General features: G+C 42.8%; 1 protein-coding gene across 1 annotated transcript; it reads left to right on the plus strand.

The window, feature by feature from the left end:
* Positions 1–8,269: 8,269 nt before the first annotated feature.
* On the plus strand, positions 8,270–17,176 carry LOC307088729 (metalloreductase STEAP4-like; the record flags this gene model as incomplete). Its single annotated transcript, XM_079754702.1, has 9 exons — positions 8,270–8,467; positions 8,569–8,676; positions 12,370–12,440; positions 12,961–13,045; positions 14,460–14,738; positions 14,849–14,943; positions 15,069–15,222; positions 15,327–15,497; positions 16,913–17,176. The coding sequence occupies 9 exons, from the start codon at positions 8,270–8,272 to the stop codon at positions 17,174–17,176; spliced, it is 1,425 nt and encodes a 474-aa protein (XP_079610828.1).
* Positions 17,177–19,306: the final 2,130 nt, after the last annotated feature.

Consider the following 19,306-nt stretch of genomic DNA (forward strand, 5'->3'; position numbering starts at 1 on the left):
GAGTGAGTTATAAGCATAGCGGTTGGGTGTGTTTTTAAAGCCATATTTTTTTTTGTATGTGTGTATGAAGGTTGCTAACACTGTTATTCAGATTAATTATATGCAACTCACCAATCAGAAAAAGCAAACTTTGACCGGTTAAAGTGCATTGGTCATATGGCAATATCAACATGCAGGCAGCAATTAACCCAGACAATCTCTCTCCCTCTTCCTCTCTCTATCGCATATACTGTTCTCATTACATTTACCTGACTGTGACACACAAACACACACACAGACACACACACAGACACACACACACACACACTGGTCTAATGTTTTATTTCAGACGGTTTTTAATACATATACAAAACCACATATATAAATATGGAAACCATACACAGGCGGCAGTATACCCAAGTGCCCTGTACTCAAACTGTTGCACACACACACACACACACACACACACACACACACACACACACACACACACACACACACACACACACGCACATATGCACACACACACACATACGCACACACACACACACACACACACACACACACACACACACACACACACACACACACACACACACACACACAATGTAGCCGATGACAGCATCATCCAATGTGTGAATGTTCCCCCAATCCCGTCGACAGCTGCCATTTCAGGTTTGCATGCAATGCATTTTTTTCTTTTCACCTAGCTATTCAAGGACACTGAGTTGTGCGAAGGCACACTCGAATGGAACAGAGCTGCATGTCATTAATATTTCGTTTTATTTTCCAATACGGCTTTCAAAACTATTGGGCATGAACTAGTAAATTTATAGGCTCATGACTCTCTCATACATATAATAGCAATTATTAGGATGATAATAGTGATGCTGATAAGGTTGAAGATGATATTGTTATCATCAAGTTATTATGAAATAATAATAATATCGTTATTGTTATTATTGTTATTATCCTTATTCTTCTACACATGACATTACACAAACACACCTTAGAAAACATTTGGTTTTGTGATTTGCTGTGGCAATGAATTCTCAATGAATATTAGATATTACACCCACCAACAATAATCTTAAGGTATTCTTTGTTGCTGCTAAACACATGAGTCTTATCACTGGCAACAACCGAGCAGCCAGTTGGACACACAATGGAGAACAACAGGGAACAGCAACAGAATACGAAGCACAATACAACATAATAGCACCAAAGGCAGCACAATTGTAGGGACATAATAGATTAGTGTAGAAGACAATGAATAATCCTCTATTAAAAAGCTGTGCGACAGCAGAATGAGCCGGTGAGTGCGATTGGTCTTATCAGGGCTGGCGGTGTTTGCACCATGGGAGCCACAAATGCAGAGATGGCAGTTGTTTGTCTCTGGAATGATTATTACCACGACATTCAAGCGAAGAAGCTCTCACATTAACATCACAATGAGCTCTAATGTAGGAGCCAATCCAGAGAAATGTTTCCCTCCAAGTTGTAATTCAAATTCTCAACCAAGTAATGCGACAGACGGATGCTGTATAGGCATTTCTTGGTTAACAAACAGACAGACATATACATTGGAAAAGACACATATTCATCCACCCAGACAAACACATTAACAAATACAAACCAACACTATTTATTATATGAGTTGGAGGTTGGACTAAAAGTAAAGTCCAAAGTTTAGCCAAGAATAATTGGAAGTAGAGCTTTATGTTGTACCCTCGTACATTCTTGAGTGAATGTACTTTTCCATTCCTGCAAACACAACAACATGGAAACAAACAGGGACTTCATCTATCTTAAGTTGTTAAGTAGAGCCTGAACACTACCCCAAAACACAGGGCCATGCTGAATCTATGATCACCAAAAATCATATACATGTACCGTATATATATATATATGCATTCATTTTTATTTATTTAATTATGAATTTGTATTGTCTTCTTCTGTTTTACTTTCAGATCATCTGCTCCAGGCCTGTAGTCCTCATGGCTCTAGCTTTAGAGATAGGGTCGTATGGAGAAGCAGATAAAATAGACACTTTTAACCTCAGCTCCCTTTAGTTAGCTCATGGACCCATGGACATGGAAAAGGTGTGGTTTGAGTGTTTGATGCCTGTTTCATGGAGCCCGGGACACTTATGGCGTACCGACCCGCTGCCTTGGTGAGAACAAAGAAACAAGGCATTAGCTTTGTTTACACCTGCCACCATAGGTCAGTCATCCGGGATACAGACCTCGGGAACACCACTTTGAGTATCCCCATGATGATAAGAAGAAGGACATGGGAATTCAGCGGAGGATCGAAAAGTTTTGTTAACCGTCACACAGAAATCACATGGAAGCTGGCAAGTGGATGGGCATTGGACTTGCCAGCTTCATTAAAAACACACACTTCCACCCAGGCGACTTTGGGACAGAGGAGTGTATCTGCAGCGGCCTCCCCCAGTGATGTCCTGCAGTCTGTCACCATGAGGCTCCAGGCTCTGCACCCCCAAGCCTTCATGGGGATCTTGGCAACTCAACCATGTGTCTCTCCACAGGACACCTCCAGTCTTCACCCAGTTTTTGGACTGCCCAGCAAACAGAGGAGGTCCTTGGACCTGCTGTATGCCAACGTTAAGGAGGAGTACAGCTCCATCACATCCCCTGCTGGGAAGATCAGACTGAAACCTGGGCCATCTTCCAATGAAGTAGTGCAGGGTTAAACACCTCCCTGACGCCATCAGGTCTGTTGGGAGGCGGTCTGAGAGGTCAGTGATGCCCTCCAGGATGGCCTCCAGACCTCTGACTGGGTGACATTCTGCAAGCCGCATTGGGAATACATCAATGGTCTCACAGACTGCATCACTGACTACATCAAGCTCTGTGTGGACAGCCTGTTCCCTTGAAGATGGGTAAATGCTTCCCCAACAACAAGCCCTTGGTCACAGAAGAGCTCCAGCCCTTCCTGAAGGTGTTCAGGCCAGGTGATAGGGAATCAGCCAGAAGGGTACAGAGGCAGCTGTGTGTGAACATCAAAGAGGAGGAGGACTGCTAAAGGAGGAAGCTGGAACACAAGCTCCAGGGGAACAGCTACAGAGAGGTGTGTAGGGGCGTAAAGAGCATCACAGGCTACAACACAAGCAGCCAGTTGACTGGGGGTGATGCGGACCCGGCCAGCAAACTGAATCTGCAATTTTAATGGGAGTGCCTCTATGGCCTGCCCTACTCTTTCTCTCTGCCTCCCTCGCCCCCTCCCCTACTGACTCCAGTAGTCAGCTTTTGGGACTTTTTATGATCATCTCCTCCCGGGGATTGGATCTAGACATTGTCCAGCCTGTGGGGGTCAGTGCCCCCACAGGCTCCATCCTGCCTTCGAGCAGGATGAGGGCAGGGGACTCCAATAGATTAAACAAACAGGTAAGGGAGGCCCGACTGTTCTGCGGGTAGAACTGGGGATTCACAGATAGGAGGATGCTGTCCAAACGACGTTCTATCCTTGACAATGACTCCCTCCCGCTCCACAGAGTGCTGTCTGAACAGAAGAGTTCAGGAACAGAATCTGGGCATTGAGGAGTTTCACAGAGCGCCACAGGAAATCCTTCATCCCTGTGGCCATCAAACTCTTTTAACTCCTCTCACTCCCGGACGTGTGTGAACTCTGCATGGTCAATTTAGCAAAGGTACTTTGAAGTCCATTTGAGTGTTTATTATATCCAGATGACCTCTGCAATATGCCTGCAACATACTGGAGACGCTTTACTTCACTCTGCTCAGATCATATTGTATTTATTTCTGCTGTTGGTGAGATGCGTATTTGATCTATAATAAGAATATTTATGTATGCTCTATTTTGTATTTATGTTTCTAGTGAGGTTTAATCATTTTATTTACTTTTATGTTTTGGACTTTACCTGAGAAACTGTAAAAAGAAAATTCCTCTCAAATCAATATAGTCCTATCCATTTCACTATGCATGAGTGTTTGTGTGTGTGTGTGTGTGTGTGTGTGTGTGTGTTTGTGTGTGTGTGTGTGTGTGTGTGTGTGTGTGTGTGTGTGTGTGTGTGTGTGTGTGTGTGTGTGTTGTGTGTGTGTGTGTTTGTGTGTTTGTGTGTGTGATGTTTGTGTGTGTGAGTTTGTGTTTTTATGAGGCCAGGAAATTATTAAAGCCTGTTTTGTGCTTTTAAAGGTGCACAAGACCAGAAACAATCCCGCGCTGCCATTTTCAATGATAGTGGAGCCAGGCTCAGAGTTCCTGGAGCACCTTGTAGCTCAAAAAGAATGTGTTGTTCAAAATAATTACACACAAATGCAATACCTTTTTCAATAGCGATGTGCGTCAAAGGAAACATCAGGAATCTCTCGATAGCCTGTTTCATGGAGCTCAACTCTTATTTCGGGGCCACAAGATAGAAATGTTGGACTCCCAGCACGTAATCTTCGGAGATGATGGATTCGGTTTTGGATTATACTAGTTTTTTAATGTTAGAGTATTTAGCCCTGCAGTTTTGATAAGATACATATATGAATTTATAAAAACACATAATATTATAGTAACATAATAACACACGCACATGCACGAACACACACTACAAAACGTGCACAGACACACACACACACACAGACACACACACATAGGTTTTCATGTATCTTTCTCATCTGCCCTAAAGCACGTCTCTAGAACAAGGTTCTACTTTTATCCATACTGTTTTCAACCTTCCTTGAAACTCATATTAACACTTTTATAATGAACATGCTGAACCAGACTGTATGAACGGAAAAGCATTGTATATTTCATCAAATATGTTGTGGGTGACTCTTTCTAAAGATTGTGTCTATTCTTCCGTGAGAAGGAGATTCTCTAAGCTCTGGTATGCTTTATCTCCTCTTGCCTCTCTATCCCCCTCACCATCACCTCTCTTTTACCACCCTCTCTAACGCTCTCGCTCTGTCTCTCTCAATCGTCTCTCTGCCAATCTGCTGCTACCGCTCTCTTTCTATGTCACTATTTTAATCCCTCTCAATGTCAATACGTTAACAAACACAAAAACCTGCTCTCATTCTTTGTTAATGTCAGCCTTGTGGCTAATGGGTTTTACTCACACCAATTATGTTCTACAAACAATAACACACAATAACACACAATAACACACACTTCCCACAGGCGACCCATTCTCAAATGTTGCAATGTGGGGCAAAAATCTACACACTGTACTATAACATTTCTACTTGCTAGAAAACTAATTGTATTTTTCAGTGTGCTGCAGAGTTATTTGTTGTGGAACATTCAGCAGCGCCATGACTGTAGGAACAGTGAAAGTGTATCGGTGTGTTTTAATGTTTAGGCAGGCTTCACTACCATGACTGGTGGTACAGTAAAAGTGTATTGTGTGTTTTAATGTGTAGGCAGGCTCCAGCACCATGACTGTAGGAACAGTGAAAGTGTATCGGTGTGTTTTAATTATAGGCAGGCTCCACCACATGCTCGCTCAACTTGAGCCCACTCTCTCAGCGGCACTGCAATCTTTTTTTCTATGCTGACATTTAAAAAGTAGCTGTTCAGCATGTGAATGTGGCGTAAACATGTCCCAGAGCACCACACTGTTAAATGTCGCAAGATGTTCTGGGACCCGAACAAAGCCTATTCCCAAAATACTCACACATGGCTCTGAAATCTTTGGTGAGTTTCAAAGGCTGCTGCAAGAAGTCAGGTGCCAATTACCCTTGTGTTGAAGTGCTATATTGTGTGCATGTGACTGTGTGTGTGTGTGTGTGTGTGTGTGTATGTGTGTGTGTGAGGGGGGGGGGGCTCCCTCAAGACCACAGCGATACTCATTTAGCATTTAATATCCTGTGTGAAACCAGGACAGACAAACAGATGGCCAGGCACACAGAGCTCTCGCCAGACCTCCTCCTGATGGAATCATTATTCTCAACCTAATTGAATTGATTTCTACATTTTGTTAGGTATTGATCTTGGCAAAGGAAAGAGACAAAAAGAAAGACAGATGTGATAGAGAAACAGGAGCGAAAAGGTAAGACAGGAAGAACAAAGAGAAGGAGGGAAGAAAAGGGAGGAGGTGCAATGAGCAATATAAATAAAACCCATAAGGAGTGATTCCCCAAAGCCAGAGCTATGTGAGTCACTGGAGTGGATCTGCCACGGGCTCTACTCTAACAATCTTAAGTGAATGAATGCCTTAAAGGTGAGGGCTCAAACGATTTCTCATTTTGCTGAGAAATCCCCTCAGGTAGACATTAATGCTGTAGTTATAGACATGACTGCACAAGCACGGAGGTAATGTGTCGCTTTTAGAGCTAGATACATATATACGTATCTAGTACTAACATATATATATATATATATATATATAGCAAAACCAGTATTGTGATGTGGATGGGGCATGTGTTTGTGTGGAGGTGTGGAGTATGTTCTGTGTGGTTAGGGTCCAGGTTGTGACATTAAATGGTGAGTGAGCCTGCCGGTTCTATTGTTCACTGATGAGACTCAGGATGGGCTGAAGATCACACAGGCACACAGACACGCACACACACTTGCTCACACTTGAGGCACACAGAAGTAAGGAGTAGCCTTCTGACATCCTACAAGCTGTTCCTGTGCAAAGCTGATGAACCTCATATTAATGTCGTTAGAAGACAGTTAAACCATTCTTCTTTCAAATAAACAACAACAACAACATACTGAAAATAACGAATGTTAACTTCGCTCCAATTTGCAGATCTACGCTACAGTTCTCCCTTGACGCCATTGAGACGGCGTCTCCCCCTCTTCTCTGTCGGTTACATCGTTCTGGTAACTAATGGAAAGCGCACACTATTAAGTATCAAGTAGTATTTTTACTTCCTTACTTTCCACCTCTGTTCATTTTACTTTCAGGCGCCTAATAGATAAATTAATGTCAATGCCGGATGTAGCCCAATATTCACTGTTTGGTTTAAATGGTTTACTGTTGGCCTTCTACACCATGTCAAGCCCTAGATTTAACAGCATGTTTATGGCAAGTCCTGGACCTATAGACCCATTCTTCATTCCTCATATCAGGATCTGTCCTCATCTTGTGTTACACAGTAAAACACTATGTAAGAGAAGTGTATGACCTGTGTATGACCTGTATTCACACAGCCTATGTGTGTATGTATGTGTGTAATCTATATTTATATAGATTATCTATTGCTGGCTATTTCTTGTCAACCCAAGAGGGTGTGTGCTGCCTATGCCTATCTCATTGAAGGTGTGACATGATCTCAAGGTCTCCATGAGTCTCTGCAGGTATGAGCTTCAATCTAATCACGCTATCTTTCCTGCTCAACGCAAATCCACTATTACCAAAAAGCACATTTTCGGGGGAAAATGTCAGCTTCAATAAATTCTTGACATAAAAAACACCTGACAGCATTTTATTGGGCTAGGAACTGGATAATGAAAAAATAAAGAGTCAGATGAATGATGATAACAAATAAAAAATTTTGCCTCATGGGAATTTTACCATCCTCCTCCATCCTGGTAGAATCAACCTCGCTACCTCCACCCATTGGGCTCCCTGTTGTGAGCCCCATGGAGGCGGCCCAATTCGCTCATCCATTGTCCTCCTGCTTGAATTATTGGCCGCCCAGGGACAGGGGAGCCGTAAGATCCTCATATGACAACCTGTACAATCAGATGGTCCATAGGGTCTTTGGCCCAGGTGGCTCGGTGTCCTCCTCTCTGGAGGATCCTACAGACCTGAGGAGGCTGAGGGGCAGTGTGACAGGACAGGTGCTTGGCCATTTCCTGTCTTCAATCCCCCACAGTGTTGAGAGCGCTCAAGATAACTTAACACTTGTGGGAATATTTTAGCGACTTTGCTGTAGCACTGTTGTTGTGATGTTAGCAAATGGTGTCGTGGTGTATGACTGTATACTGTCAGTTCAATGAATAAATGGTGCTGTTCCTGTCACTGTATACTTGTGAAAGGAGTCTTTCTCGGCTACACAGACGAAGAGTCATAGAGTTCCATTACACACAACCCCACCTTGTTTTGTATGGAACAAAGATAACAAGTGTAATAAACCAATGTTATCAGATATAATGAAAAACATGCCACACACACATACACTCACACACAAAAATACACACACTCCCATTAACACACAGGAACTTACTCACCTATTTCTGCACACTCATGCTGACACACACATACTCTGCATCTGGACATTGACATGGTGCAAACTATTTCCGCAATGGGTTCCTCTGACCACATGAATACTGCTAGGGACAACGGCACACGCACACGACCGCCATGTCCACTGAGGTGAAACCAGGCATTTTTCTGCGTCCTCTTGGCATGGAGCCGCCCTCGGATCGAGAGCTGTTGTGTATCTTTGGGACGGGGGACCTGGGTCGCTCTCTGGGCCAGCGGCTGCTCCAGACGGGCTACAGGGTGGTGTACGGCAGCCGCAGGCCCCACAGCTGTGGCCCCCTGCCCCCGGGGGCTCAGGTACGCACTGGGTCACCTCCCTTTTCTTCATATCTATATGAATTCACACAAAGAAATAACGTCTTGTGTATGTGTGTGTGCGTCTCTGTTTGTTTGTTTAGGTTCTGAGTCACACAGAAGCTGCCCAGTTAGCCAGTCTCATCTTCATTTGTGTTCACAGAGAACATTATGATTTCCTGGAGACACTGGCACCACAGCTCAAGGGGAAGGTGAACATGTTCATTATGAGAGTTATGTAACCTAGCAGTCCTTTCTGCCTCTTTGATCTATGCAGCGTTTTAAGCTATGTTATGGAGGGATGGGGTTGATTGATACCATGCAGCTAGGATGTGAGCCATGCTGTACTGTGCTACGCTCTGCTTTCCATATTATGGATGAATCTGCATTTTACATTGTCAGCAATCTCTAGCTGGTTTCTGTCGAATTTAGATGATTAATTACATCTGATTTATCTATATTTATAGATATATCTATAATTTTATAATATCTATATTTATAGATATATCTATAAATATATATATTATGGATGGCAAAATTAATTGATTAATTGAAATTCATTAATTAAATATCATGATCTAAAGAAATATTGATCCATTTCGTAATATAGAAAAGAGTATCACGAATTTCTAAATGGAAAACATAATTATCTGGGATGACACCACCAAAATACCTCGGTCACAAGGCCTTTTTACACTGCCGAGCCGGATCGGTCGCAGCTTGGCACTCAAGGAACGTTCCTCTGCATTTTTCTCGTAGATCGCACCATCTTTCAACGTCTTTGTTAAATGCGACTGCATCACCTTCTCTCCCATGATGGTCAACAGCTCGCGGATTTCCGTGTCACTCCAGTTAGAACTATTCATGTTGATATCGCTGCGTTGTCTCTGTTGTAGAGACAGCACAGCAACACCTCTACCAAAGCCCCCCCCCCCCCCAGAACTGCGGAGCCGTCTTATCACATTTACATCAAAAATCGGCAATATGTGTAGGGTCCGGGAGAGTAAATTGAGGTGCTAGCTCAAGCAAGCAATTTACCTCGGGCAGTGTAAACACGCGGACCATGCCGGTAAAAAGGCATGCATAAGACGGGCATATTTGGCAGTGTAAAAACGTCTACAGAGACACATTTTAAACCACAGAGGGTGCAATGTACATTGTATGCAACAGGGCCTACAACCGGACCTGTAGAAACAAACACTACAACTTGAAGATGGCTGCAAGCAGCAATCCTACGTCAGATGTAGTAGAGTCATCACCTCACATGTTCTGCAATAATTGGCTTGCAGGTGAAGTATGAGAACAACAAACGAGTTGTGACAAGACAAAGACAATTTGTAAGTGGTGCAAGGCTATAAAACCCTACACAGCAGCCAACACCTCCAACATGACATCTTCAAGAGTACTCACATTTTCTTTTTATCTTTATAAAAAGAAAATTGCCATTGGTTCAAAGAACTTTACAGAAGTGATTCGCTACACAAGGCTATATCACCATCACAGAGCATTTCATATGTAACAGATGTCTAGCTATGTTCTGCAGCCTCACCCATTATAGGAGTCAACGTTGGTGAAGTGCTAAAACAGGCAGCAATGGAATAGGACTTGAAGAGGCAAGTTCAGAACACTGCAATTGTAACGGATAATGCCCGAAATATGGCCATTGTAGCCAGTGAAAGTGAATGGGGCATAGACTCTTTGGTTCTCTTCTAGTTGGGGAAGACTTAAATCGCGGGTGTAGGGCTGTGCTAACCAGAGGACCTTCTTTGTACACCTCAGCAGAGTACTGACCGGAGATGTCTTTCAGAATGGCGCTCTTCAAACTCGCTACGATTGGGGATCCCCATCATGGGGGGATATGCCCTTATCGATCATGCACAGGAGCGGCACAATCAGTGATATAGTGGGCTGCTTCTGGTCACAAACAACTGTAGTAGTAGTCTTTAGTGGTTTCAGCACCTTGACGATGTCCTCCGCATCTGATATATATCACAGACATTCAACGTGTCAATGTATCTGGCGTTGCCTCGTAACTGTTGTTCCAGATAGCTTTCGAGCATATCATACTCAACTCAACTGTTCCATCTGGTTACAACGTCCATCATGATTAGTCTGTTACAACTGAAGTGTTGTGAATTTGCCTCTTTAGGTCCCATTCCAGTGCTGCCTGTTTTTGCACTTCACCCACGTTTACCTCGCCATCCATTTTAGACTTTCAAAGGGCGTCTCCAACGTGTGCAGACCAAATTGCCTCTGGACGCAATTGGACAAGCATACAACCAATCATAGCAACAACACGTATGACAAAGCATTGAGCGACTAAAGGATGTCAACAAAAGCTCTGAGTGCAGTCCTTTTTTTGGTGAAAATATACCATCCAGTTTATTTAATACTGTCCTGATACCGGAATCAAAAGACCGTTTGACAGCTGCGGCAGCCTTCTCTGTTGTTGTTGAAATGCCTATATGGCGTGCATGCACGTCATCGTATTTATCCTGCCTAATGTTAGATAAACGATTGTGATTGCTCGGTCTGCTTCAGACCGGGCAGAATTATTTTGGGATCAGAGCGAGGCCAGACCTATTTGCAGACCATATGAAACATGAGCTTGTGAGATTTGTCTGGTTCCCAGGCTGTTAACTCAGGTGTGCAACTCAAATAATAGGTGAGTCTGCAGGCGATAGCTAGCCATCTCCCATTTACGTATGATATGCTCAGTGATGGAGATATGGCCCTGTGTAGCATGGCTAATCCAGCCTACTCTAGTAAGCAAAATACAATTAGCTTCTTTCAAGCACTTAACAACTTTATGTCCCCTCGGTTCTTTGTTGATATTCGGTATGACAAAACTAGAAAAGTGTTTTTGTGATGGGATGTGGTATTTTGGCTCCAGTGTTTTGAGTAAAAGCCTGAAGCCATCGTTCTCTACAACAGAAAACGACTGCAAGTCACAGGCTGTGAATTTCTAAATAGCTTTGGTTATTTCTGTGGCTTTGTATGTGGTAAGGCTATTGCAAATGTCTTCTGTAAAGTTCTTCGGCCCAATGGGAATTTTCTTTATATCTTTATAAAGAATATTGCTTATATCCATATATTCCATATACCATATGTCTTTATATCTTCTGGTACTGTTGAAGATGAACAGTCATGTTTGAGGTGTTGGCTGCAGTGTAGGGTTTTATAGCGTTCCACAACGTGCAAATTGTGTTTGTCTTGTCAAAACTCATTTGTTGTTCTCATATATTTTACTAGAAAGCCGAAGCATTGCCAAACATGTGACTTGAGCATAACTGGAGTTTTTTCTGTCTCTATTACATCTGATAAAGGATTCCTGCTTGCCATCTTCAAGTTGTAGCGTTTTTCTCTACAGTTCTGGTTGCAGGCCCTGTTGCATACAACCTAGTGATGTGATTCATGAACGTTTTGTTAAAAAATAACAAATCTTTTATGTATGTACGATTCATATCTGTGAGTGGAGTGTTAATTTCTTTCAATTGTTATTGGATTTGCACATGCGTATTACTTCTGATATCCGGTATGAACAATCTGTCTCTGCAAGGAGAATCAATCATCTCATTATTAGGTTCTTCGATTTGTGCATGTGCAAATGAACGATCTGACTCGAAAATATTTGTTTGTGAATCCGGAAAGTCCGAAAAAGAATCACAACTTTGCGTCACTAATGCAACGTTGAATACGCCCTCTGTTGTCTAAAGAGTATAATTGCGAGAGAGATGTTTGGTGGTTATCATCCCAGACCATTCTGGTTTGTTTATGACTTACAAATGTGAACAGAATATATTCAGAGCGCAATATATACAGAATTTTGCTTTAATTTCCCATCCCTAATGTATAGATAATATGTACAAACTATAATCAGTATGCATATGAATGTGTCTGAGCAGGTGTTTGTAGACCTCAGTAATAACCAGAAAAAGGACATGTACCCGGATACCAATGCTGAGTACCTGCAGAGGTAATGGCCTATTTGAATACACACACCTTTTCCATGGAAGCAAATCCCTGCCATAATCTGGAATCTTAAAAGCAACTAAATTTGTATATGGAAATGTACATGCCATGAATTCATAACATTCAAATACTTTACTATGAAAACAAGGTTATCTGAATTTGATTATTTTTGAAATCACCGCTTTGAAATTCAAACAAGGCATTTCAAGTTCAACCATTTGAAAAACACAATTTCTAAAAAATAAATGTCAACGTTCTCTAATTCGGATACAAGATATACAGGGTTTTTTTAGCTGCTCGTGGTGCCCCCCACGTGTCATGAAAGAATGGCGCCCCAGGTGGCTGCCCGGTTCGCCCGTGCCTAAAACCGCCACTGTTCATTAGTCATCTTCAAGTCATCGAAATATGGACATCTAGTGTAGACCAGTGTTGAGTCTGTCACCATGTGTACAGCTACCGTGAGAGACAATGGCAACTAAAGTGCTTGTTTTGCATCCCCCCACCCGACATCCCACCCCCTGTAGGCTGGTCCCTGGAGCCCTGGTGGTGAAGGGCCTGAATACGCTGTCTGCCTGGGTACTGCTGAATGGACCCCTGGCTGGGAAACAGGTAAGGAAGGAGCAGAGGCAGGAAATCTATAAAAAATATGCTGCCTTTTCCCTTTCTCCAGACTCTTTTTTTTAATGCCTTAAAGGATGCTTTCAAATCACTGGAAGAAAGAAAAAGCAATAACGGTGTTGATAAAGAGCCACTGATCCTCTCCCTGATGAGCTGGCAGATGTTTTGCAAAGTGTATAGGTTTGCTGACGCAATCAAGGGATTTCATCCTTCCTTGGTGTACAAACAAAGGGTTTCCCTGGGCTTTCCGTTATTTGAATGGCGCAGGACACTGGAAAAGATGGGAAATAGATTTAAAAAAAATCTGATTTGATTATTTATTCTACAGCATTTTTCACAGAAGAGGAACATGAGAACAATGCTTGTGTAAACAAATAACAGGCGTTGAGATGTTTCAAAGATGAGCCAGTATTTATCAGAGCTTTCAAGTATCTTCTATAAAGAGAAACACAAACAAGATGAAATCTCAGGAGATCAAACCTCAATCTGCCTACTCTTTACAGAAACACACACATGTTCATACATTTCATGAACGTACCTACACATATTTGCACATGCCCATACAGACACAAATAGGCACACACTCACCTGCTCATACAAACACCCACACACACACACACACACACCACAGTGCTAGATTTCCAATAGAATCCTATTTTTTGAGCGAAGGCCAGAAGGCAACATTTGTACCCGCACGCCTTCATGAGTTGGAAGGAGTGGAGGCATGAGTGTGCACAACTGTGTTAGCAAGAGAGAGCAATTCCCTGGCCAGCAATTTGATTAGATCCTCAGCGGGTCTGGGGCTGTGTCACATTTACATTCAGATGGAGATTTAGTCTGTCGGCCGTCCCCTGCTGTTACTGCTGCAGTAATGTAGGTAGACATAGCTTGCCGCCCAGCCAATTTCCACACACACCTGGGGGAAAAAAACACTCAATCCTTCTGACTAGGTGTTTCAAACGGTTGTCCCACTTCTGCTGCTGCTGATGTTGTTATTGTTGTTGTTGGGTTGATTATTATAATATCTTTAACAACATACCTGAGAGTGTGGTATGCAAGGCTCAATCCATTGAGCTTTGGAAAAGAGGAGTTCATGTTTGTTAAATTTATATAGAGGATGCATGAATGTACTGTTAATTTTGTATATACTTGAGGAACACCAATCTAATTGATACCAATCTTATTAAAGTGATCTAATTTATCGCCATGGAAGTACAAAGTAGCAAACATGTAAAAACAGGGTGATTACGTTCTGTTATCAGAAAGGATATATTGAATGATAGAAAGATGGCAAAACAGTTTGACCCTGAATAGGGGGAACACATCTATTAACTTTGTCCATTCAGGATATAAGCAAATGAGTACAGTACATCTGGAATCTAACATCCCCACCTCCTATCTCCAGGTGTTCCTGTGTGGGGACAGTGTTGAGGCCAAGCAGGTGGTCAGAGAGCTGGCTACCAGGCTGGGCCTCAGCGTCCTGGACAGAGGCAGTCTGTCAGCCGCCAGGGAGGTGGAGGACTTCCCCCTGCAGCTGTTCCCCTATTGGAGGCTACCTCTCTGCATCGCCACCGGTCTAACTGCCTTCTTCTTCTTCTACCTGCTCATCAGAGACGTTATCTATGCCTATGTGGAGCAGGACAAGGACATCTCCTTTAGGATCATTGCGTCCCTGGCCAACAAGGTAGAAACATCCCATCGCCATCTGGACCAGAAGGCCCTCCGTAGTAGCTAATGTGTTGCTTCTACTCCAGCTCCATGTGTTACAATTCTATAACCTATGTGTTCATGCAGGTGTTCCCCATCGTATCTCTGATCATGTTGTCTCTGTGCTACCTGCCAGGCGTAATGGCTGCCATCCTTCAGCTGTATAGAGGAACCAAGTACAGGTCAGAGAGCACAGAGTGAAGATAACCTTCAATAGCTGAGCCACAGTGATCTTAGTTTAGACCTGTCATTCACATTGGGTTTTAGCAAATGAAAAAAATAACAATGAAGAAATGTGGACTTGCAGTCGCTTCCCTGATTGGCTGGACCGCTGGATGCTGTGTAGGAAACAGCTGGGCCTTTTGGCCCTGGCCTTAGCCTTCCTGCATGTGCTCTATACATTCATCATCCCCATACGTTACGCTGTCAGACATAAACTCATCTCAACGGTGGTGGATGAGGTAGGCATGCTTTCGTATGTTGGCCGTGACCCTATCTTTTCCCAGGCTAGGGAGCCACCTCAGTGTTCGGGTTTGAGGTTGATCGTTTCTCATTCCTTCCCCAGATGAAGGACAACAAAAGTACCCTGTTCTACTTTGATAACACAGAGGCCTGGGCCACAGACTCCTTCTTCGTGCTCGGCATCATGGGCTTCTTCCTGTACTTCCTGCTGGGATTGACCTCCCTCCCGTCGGTGGGGGGCTCCCTCAGCTGGAGAGAGTTCACCTTTGTCCAGGTTAGCTTAACGTACCCTCGCCTACTAGTGCTGCATTTATCCATTCATTCACTTTTTGCAAACACCACCAAAATAATACATGGAAGGTGTTCCACACAGCCATCAGACCCACTGGCTCCATCCAAAAACAGAAAATGCAGAGCTAAAATTCTCGATTGTGAACACTAAAGCGTCAACTCACTCCTTTCACTTATAGATCAGGATTTCATTTTTTGTATCTGGATTGTTTGCGGTGTACAAAGAAGCGATTAAGGAAACGCCAAACTTACTGGATGTGGACCACATTTTCAGTGCAAGCCCCTCTTTGTGGAAGTGTGTCAGTGTGTGTGTTCAACTTTAAGAATATAGAACTGCATATCAACCCCATGAACATATTATCAGTAAAACCTGTGTCCACGAGACATAAGGATTCTTGTGGTACGTCTTTCAGCAGAGTCGTTAAAACTTGGTAAAAGCGATATGTCATCCTCCTAAAATGTGTCCAAGGAGTCTAGTTAACTGAGTGTACAAGGCGGGCCCACACCATGCAAGGCTGGCTAACTTTAGCCCTGTACTTTGAATGTTAAAGTATTCATAAAATAGAATTATGATACTAGTGTAGAATACCCCCAGAGAGAGACAACTATTAATACAGGTCACTGGTCTGTTTGTGGGAAGGTCAGACCTGCAGGCAAGGGTGTCAATTTGGTTTTAAAAGCAGGGCAGTAAAATAAATAGTAGGAGTCCGTAGGGCTTTCAAGTTGCACGTAGCCCTATGTGACACTAGAATATGGAAATAAATAAAGGGGGAGAGGAAATGGTTAATGCATTGATTACACACAATAGAGTGTTAAGGTCGAGCTATTTTTTTATCATCCAATTATAGATGATAAAGTTTGGTTGTGAAGGAAAGATTACAGATACCATGTGTGAGCCACTTAATAATTCAAGTGAGCACGATTGTGGTTATGTGCTCACACATTTTTGCAGAAGATCATTGTAATATGTAAAAGAAAAGCTGAGTCACAAGGATCAGCTGTTAGTAATTGGTTCAATGGTAAACTGATTACTACTGAGGGAGTGCAGTTCAACACCTCCAACACATTAATACCAGTGTGCCTTTATTGTACCCTAGTGCTTGTTTTGGGTGTCTCCCAGGAAAAGCATCATTTAAATGCTAAAAGTAAATTAAATCAATCACATTATACAAGTAATTAATAACAACACTGCTTCAGAGGCCAATGCTGGTGCTTAAAAAAAACAATTCTTCTGGAGCTGTGACAAACACGATTAAATCGTTTCATAGTCTAGTTCATCACAAGAAGATTCCACCACATGTAGAAGTATAAATCATTTTCCTGTGGGTTGAACGCTGGTGATTTGTACATTGGCACTGTTAGTTAATGTATCACCTTTAATGTCTTCCCCTCTCTCAGTCCAAGCTCGGTCACCTTACTCTTATCGTATGCACGGCCCATGGATACATATATGGCTGGAACAAGTTCCTGAAGCCCTCCACCTACAAGTGGTGGACCCCGCCAGGCTACATGCTGTGTCTGGTGATGCCTTCCGTGGTGCTGGTCCTCAAGCTGCTGATGGTGCTGCCCTGCGTTGACAGGAGCCTGGGCCGCATACGGCAGGGCTGGGAGAGGACGGGGCCGGAGGAGGGGAGGGCCAGCCTCAGGGCCACTACTCTCTGAGAGATGGATGGATAATATATATATATATATACAGTGGTAAGAATAAGTTTATGCAACCATGCTAAAGTTGACTAAAAAGAAAAAACATATTTTGGAAATTGATCTTAAAGGAGACATATTATGGCGTTTTCACAACAAGTAAACATAGTATTTGAGTTCCAGAAAACATGTTTTTGAAGCTGTTTGCTGGATATAGCTTTTAGGGACCCCACCTACCACTATTCCCCTCTGTTTCAGTCCCTTCAGAATGCACTGTTTCTGGTGTCTGTAGCTTTAATGCAAATGAGCTACTGCCCATTGACCAATGAGCTGTCAGACTGAACCACAGCATGGAGGAGAAGGGATTGTTGCCGTTTGCGGACTCCTGGAGCTCTATATCTATATAATTTAATATAATATAATATAATATAATATAATAATAATAATAATATTATATATGGGTCTTTATATAATATTATATCTAATATCAAGGCCAAAAGCAATGTGCGACTCGGATTATATTATGAATCATAAAGACTGCGTCTGACGTCTCTGGCACTTGCACAACAAGTTAAGACTTGTAGTGGGGGATATCTTGGCTATGGTTGAGAAGAATTTGGGTAAAGGAACTTTGGCCTTGACTCTCTGAAGTCCATGAACTCTGACATGGAGGAGAAAGGGATTGTACTCCGGGAGTTGAGCTGCCGGACTGCCGCGTGCTCCCCGCGCCGGAGATGCGGTGCCGCTGAAGCTTCGGCCGGAAGCTTCGGCGGCACCGCCAGAGCTGCCGGACTGCCGCCATTGAAGCCGTTCGGCCGCCGCCGAAGCTTCGGTGGCACTCCGGCAGCTCCGGCGGTGTACTCCGGGAGCTGAACTGCCGCCGAAGCTTTCTGGCTGCTCCGGCGGGTGTCCTCCGGGAGCTGAAAAGTCTGGCAGGTGTCGCTCGGCAGCAGTCCGGCAGCTCCGCTCCGAGAGTACAATCCCTTTGAACTGAAATAAAACCATGCCAATCACTAGTTATGGTGAAGGCTATGTGATGATGTGGGGCTATTTTAATTCCAAAGGCCTAGGTGACTTTATCAGGATGCATAGTAACCTGGATCCATGAAATAAATGACCTTTAAAAATATAAATCTGCCTGCCTCTCTGAGAATTTAACATAGGGGTTCCTATACTTATGCACCCTGTATTTGATTGAAGAACATTTATTTATTTACAATACATTATTCATTCACAGAAGAAAATTGGTGGCCTAAAAGGTTGGATTTTTCTTCATTTGTTTAATCAAGGCATTGAGATCGATTTCTAAAAGATGATTTTTTATTCCTATTTTTAGTCAACTTTAGCATGCGTGCATAAACTTATTCTTACCACTGTATATATATTAATAATCATAATATCTATTTTCTATAAATATATGTTAACATGGAATTTCCGCCCCGATTGTATGCAGGTGCTGTAGATGTAGGTTGACCCTTCATATGAAGGAGTGTTATCCTCACACTATATATTGCTCCCTTCACGTGTATTTTCACCAATAAATAAAATAACACCAAACATCATCATTTATGTTTCTTTGTTTGTTTTCCTTTTATCTTTCTCCACCAAGAGAACAGGTAATTGGCTTCTGGTACAATTAGCAGAGTCAGCTGGACACTGCTCATTAATATCTGTGTAAGATCTGGAAGAGGAAATCATTTTTTATTGTATTTTTTTATTTACAATCCTAACCCTGCATCCAGAATTATTTTGAATGTAAAATTGCTTATTTTATTTAAAGTGGCTTTCATTTTAGCTATTTAACTTGGTGATGTTTTGTCCATTGTACTGCTGAGTCAAATTTGTAATAAAGCAGAGACATAAAAGACGATTTGAAAATATTATCGTGGCTATATGGGAACATTATTCCTACTGTTTCTGCTATCAACACATCTAACAGATGGGACGGTTTTTCCAATTTAGACGGTTTTCGTGATTTATCACAACATTCAATATTTGGGTTATTTTGTGTTTGCACACACATACACACACACACGCACATAGGCACACACAGGGGCGTAGCACGGAAATCTGGACCCTATATACAAGAGGTCGGGTGGGGGGGGGGGGGGGGGGGGTTGGACAAGGCGTCCTGACGGGGGATGAGGGGCG

Source organism: Pollachius pollachius (assembly GCF_949987615.1).
Source record: "Pollachius pollachius genome assembly, chromosome: 1".
NCBI classification, from domain to species: Eukaryota; Metazoa; Chordata; class Actinopteri; order Gadiformes; family Gadidae; genus Pollachius; species Pollachius pollachius.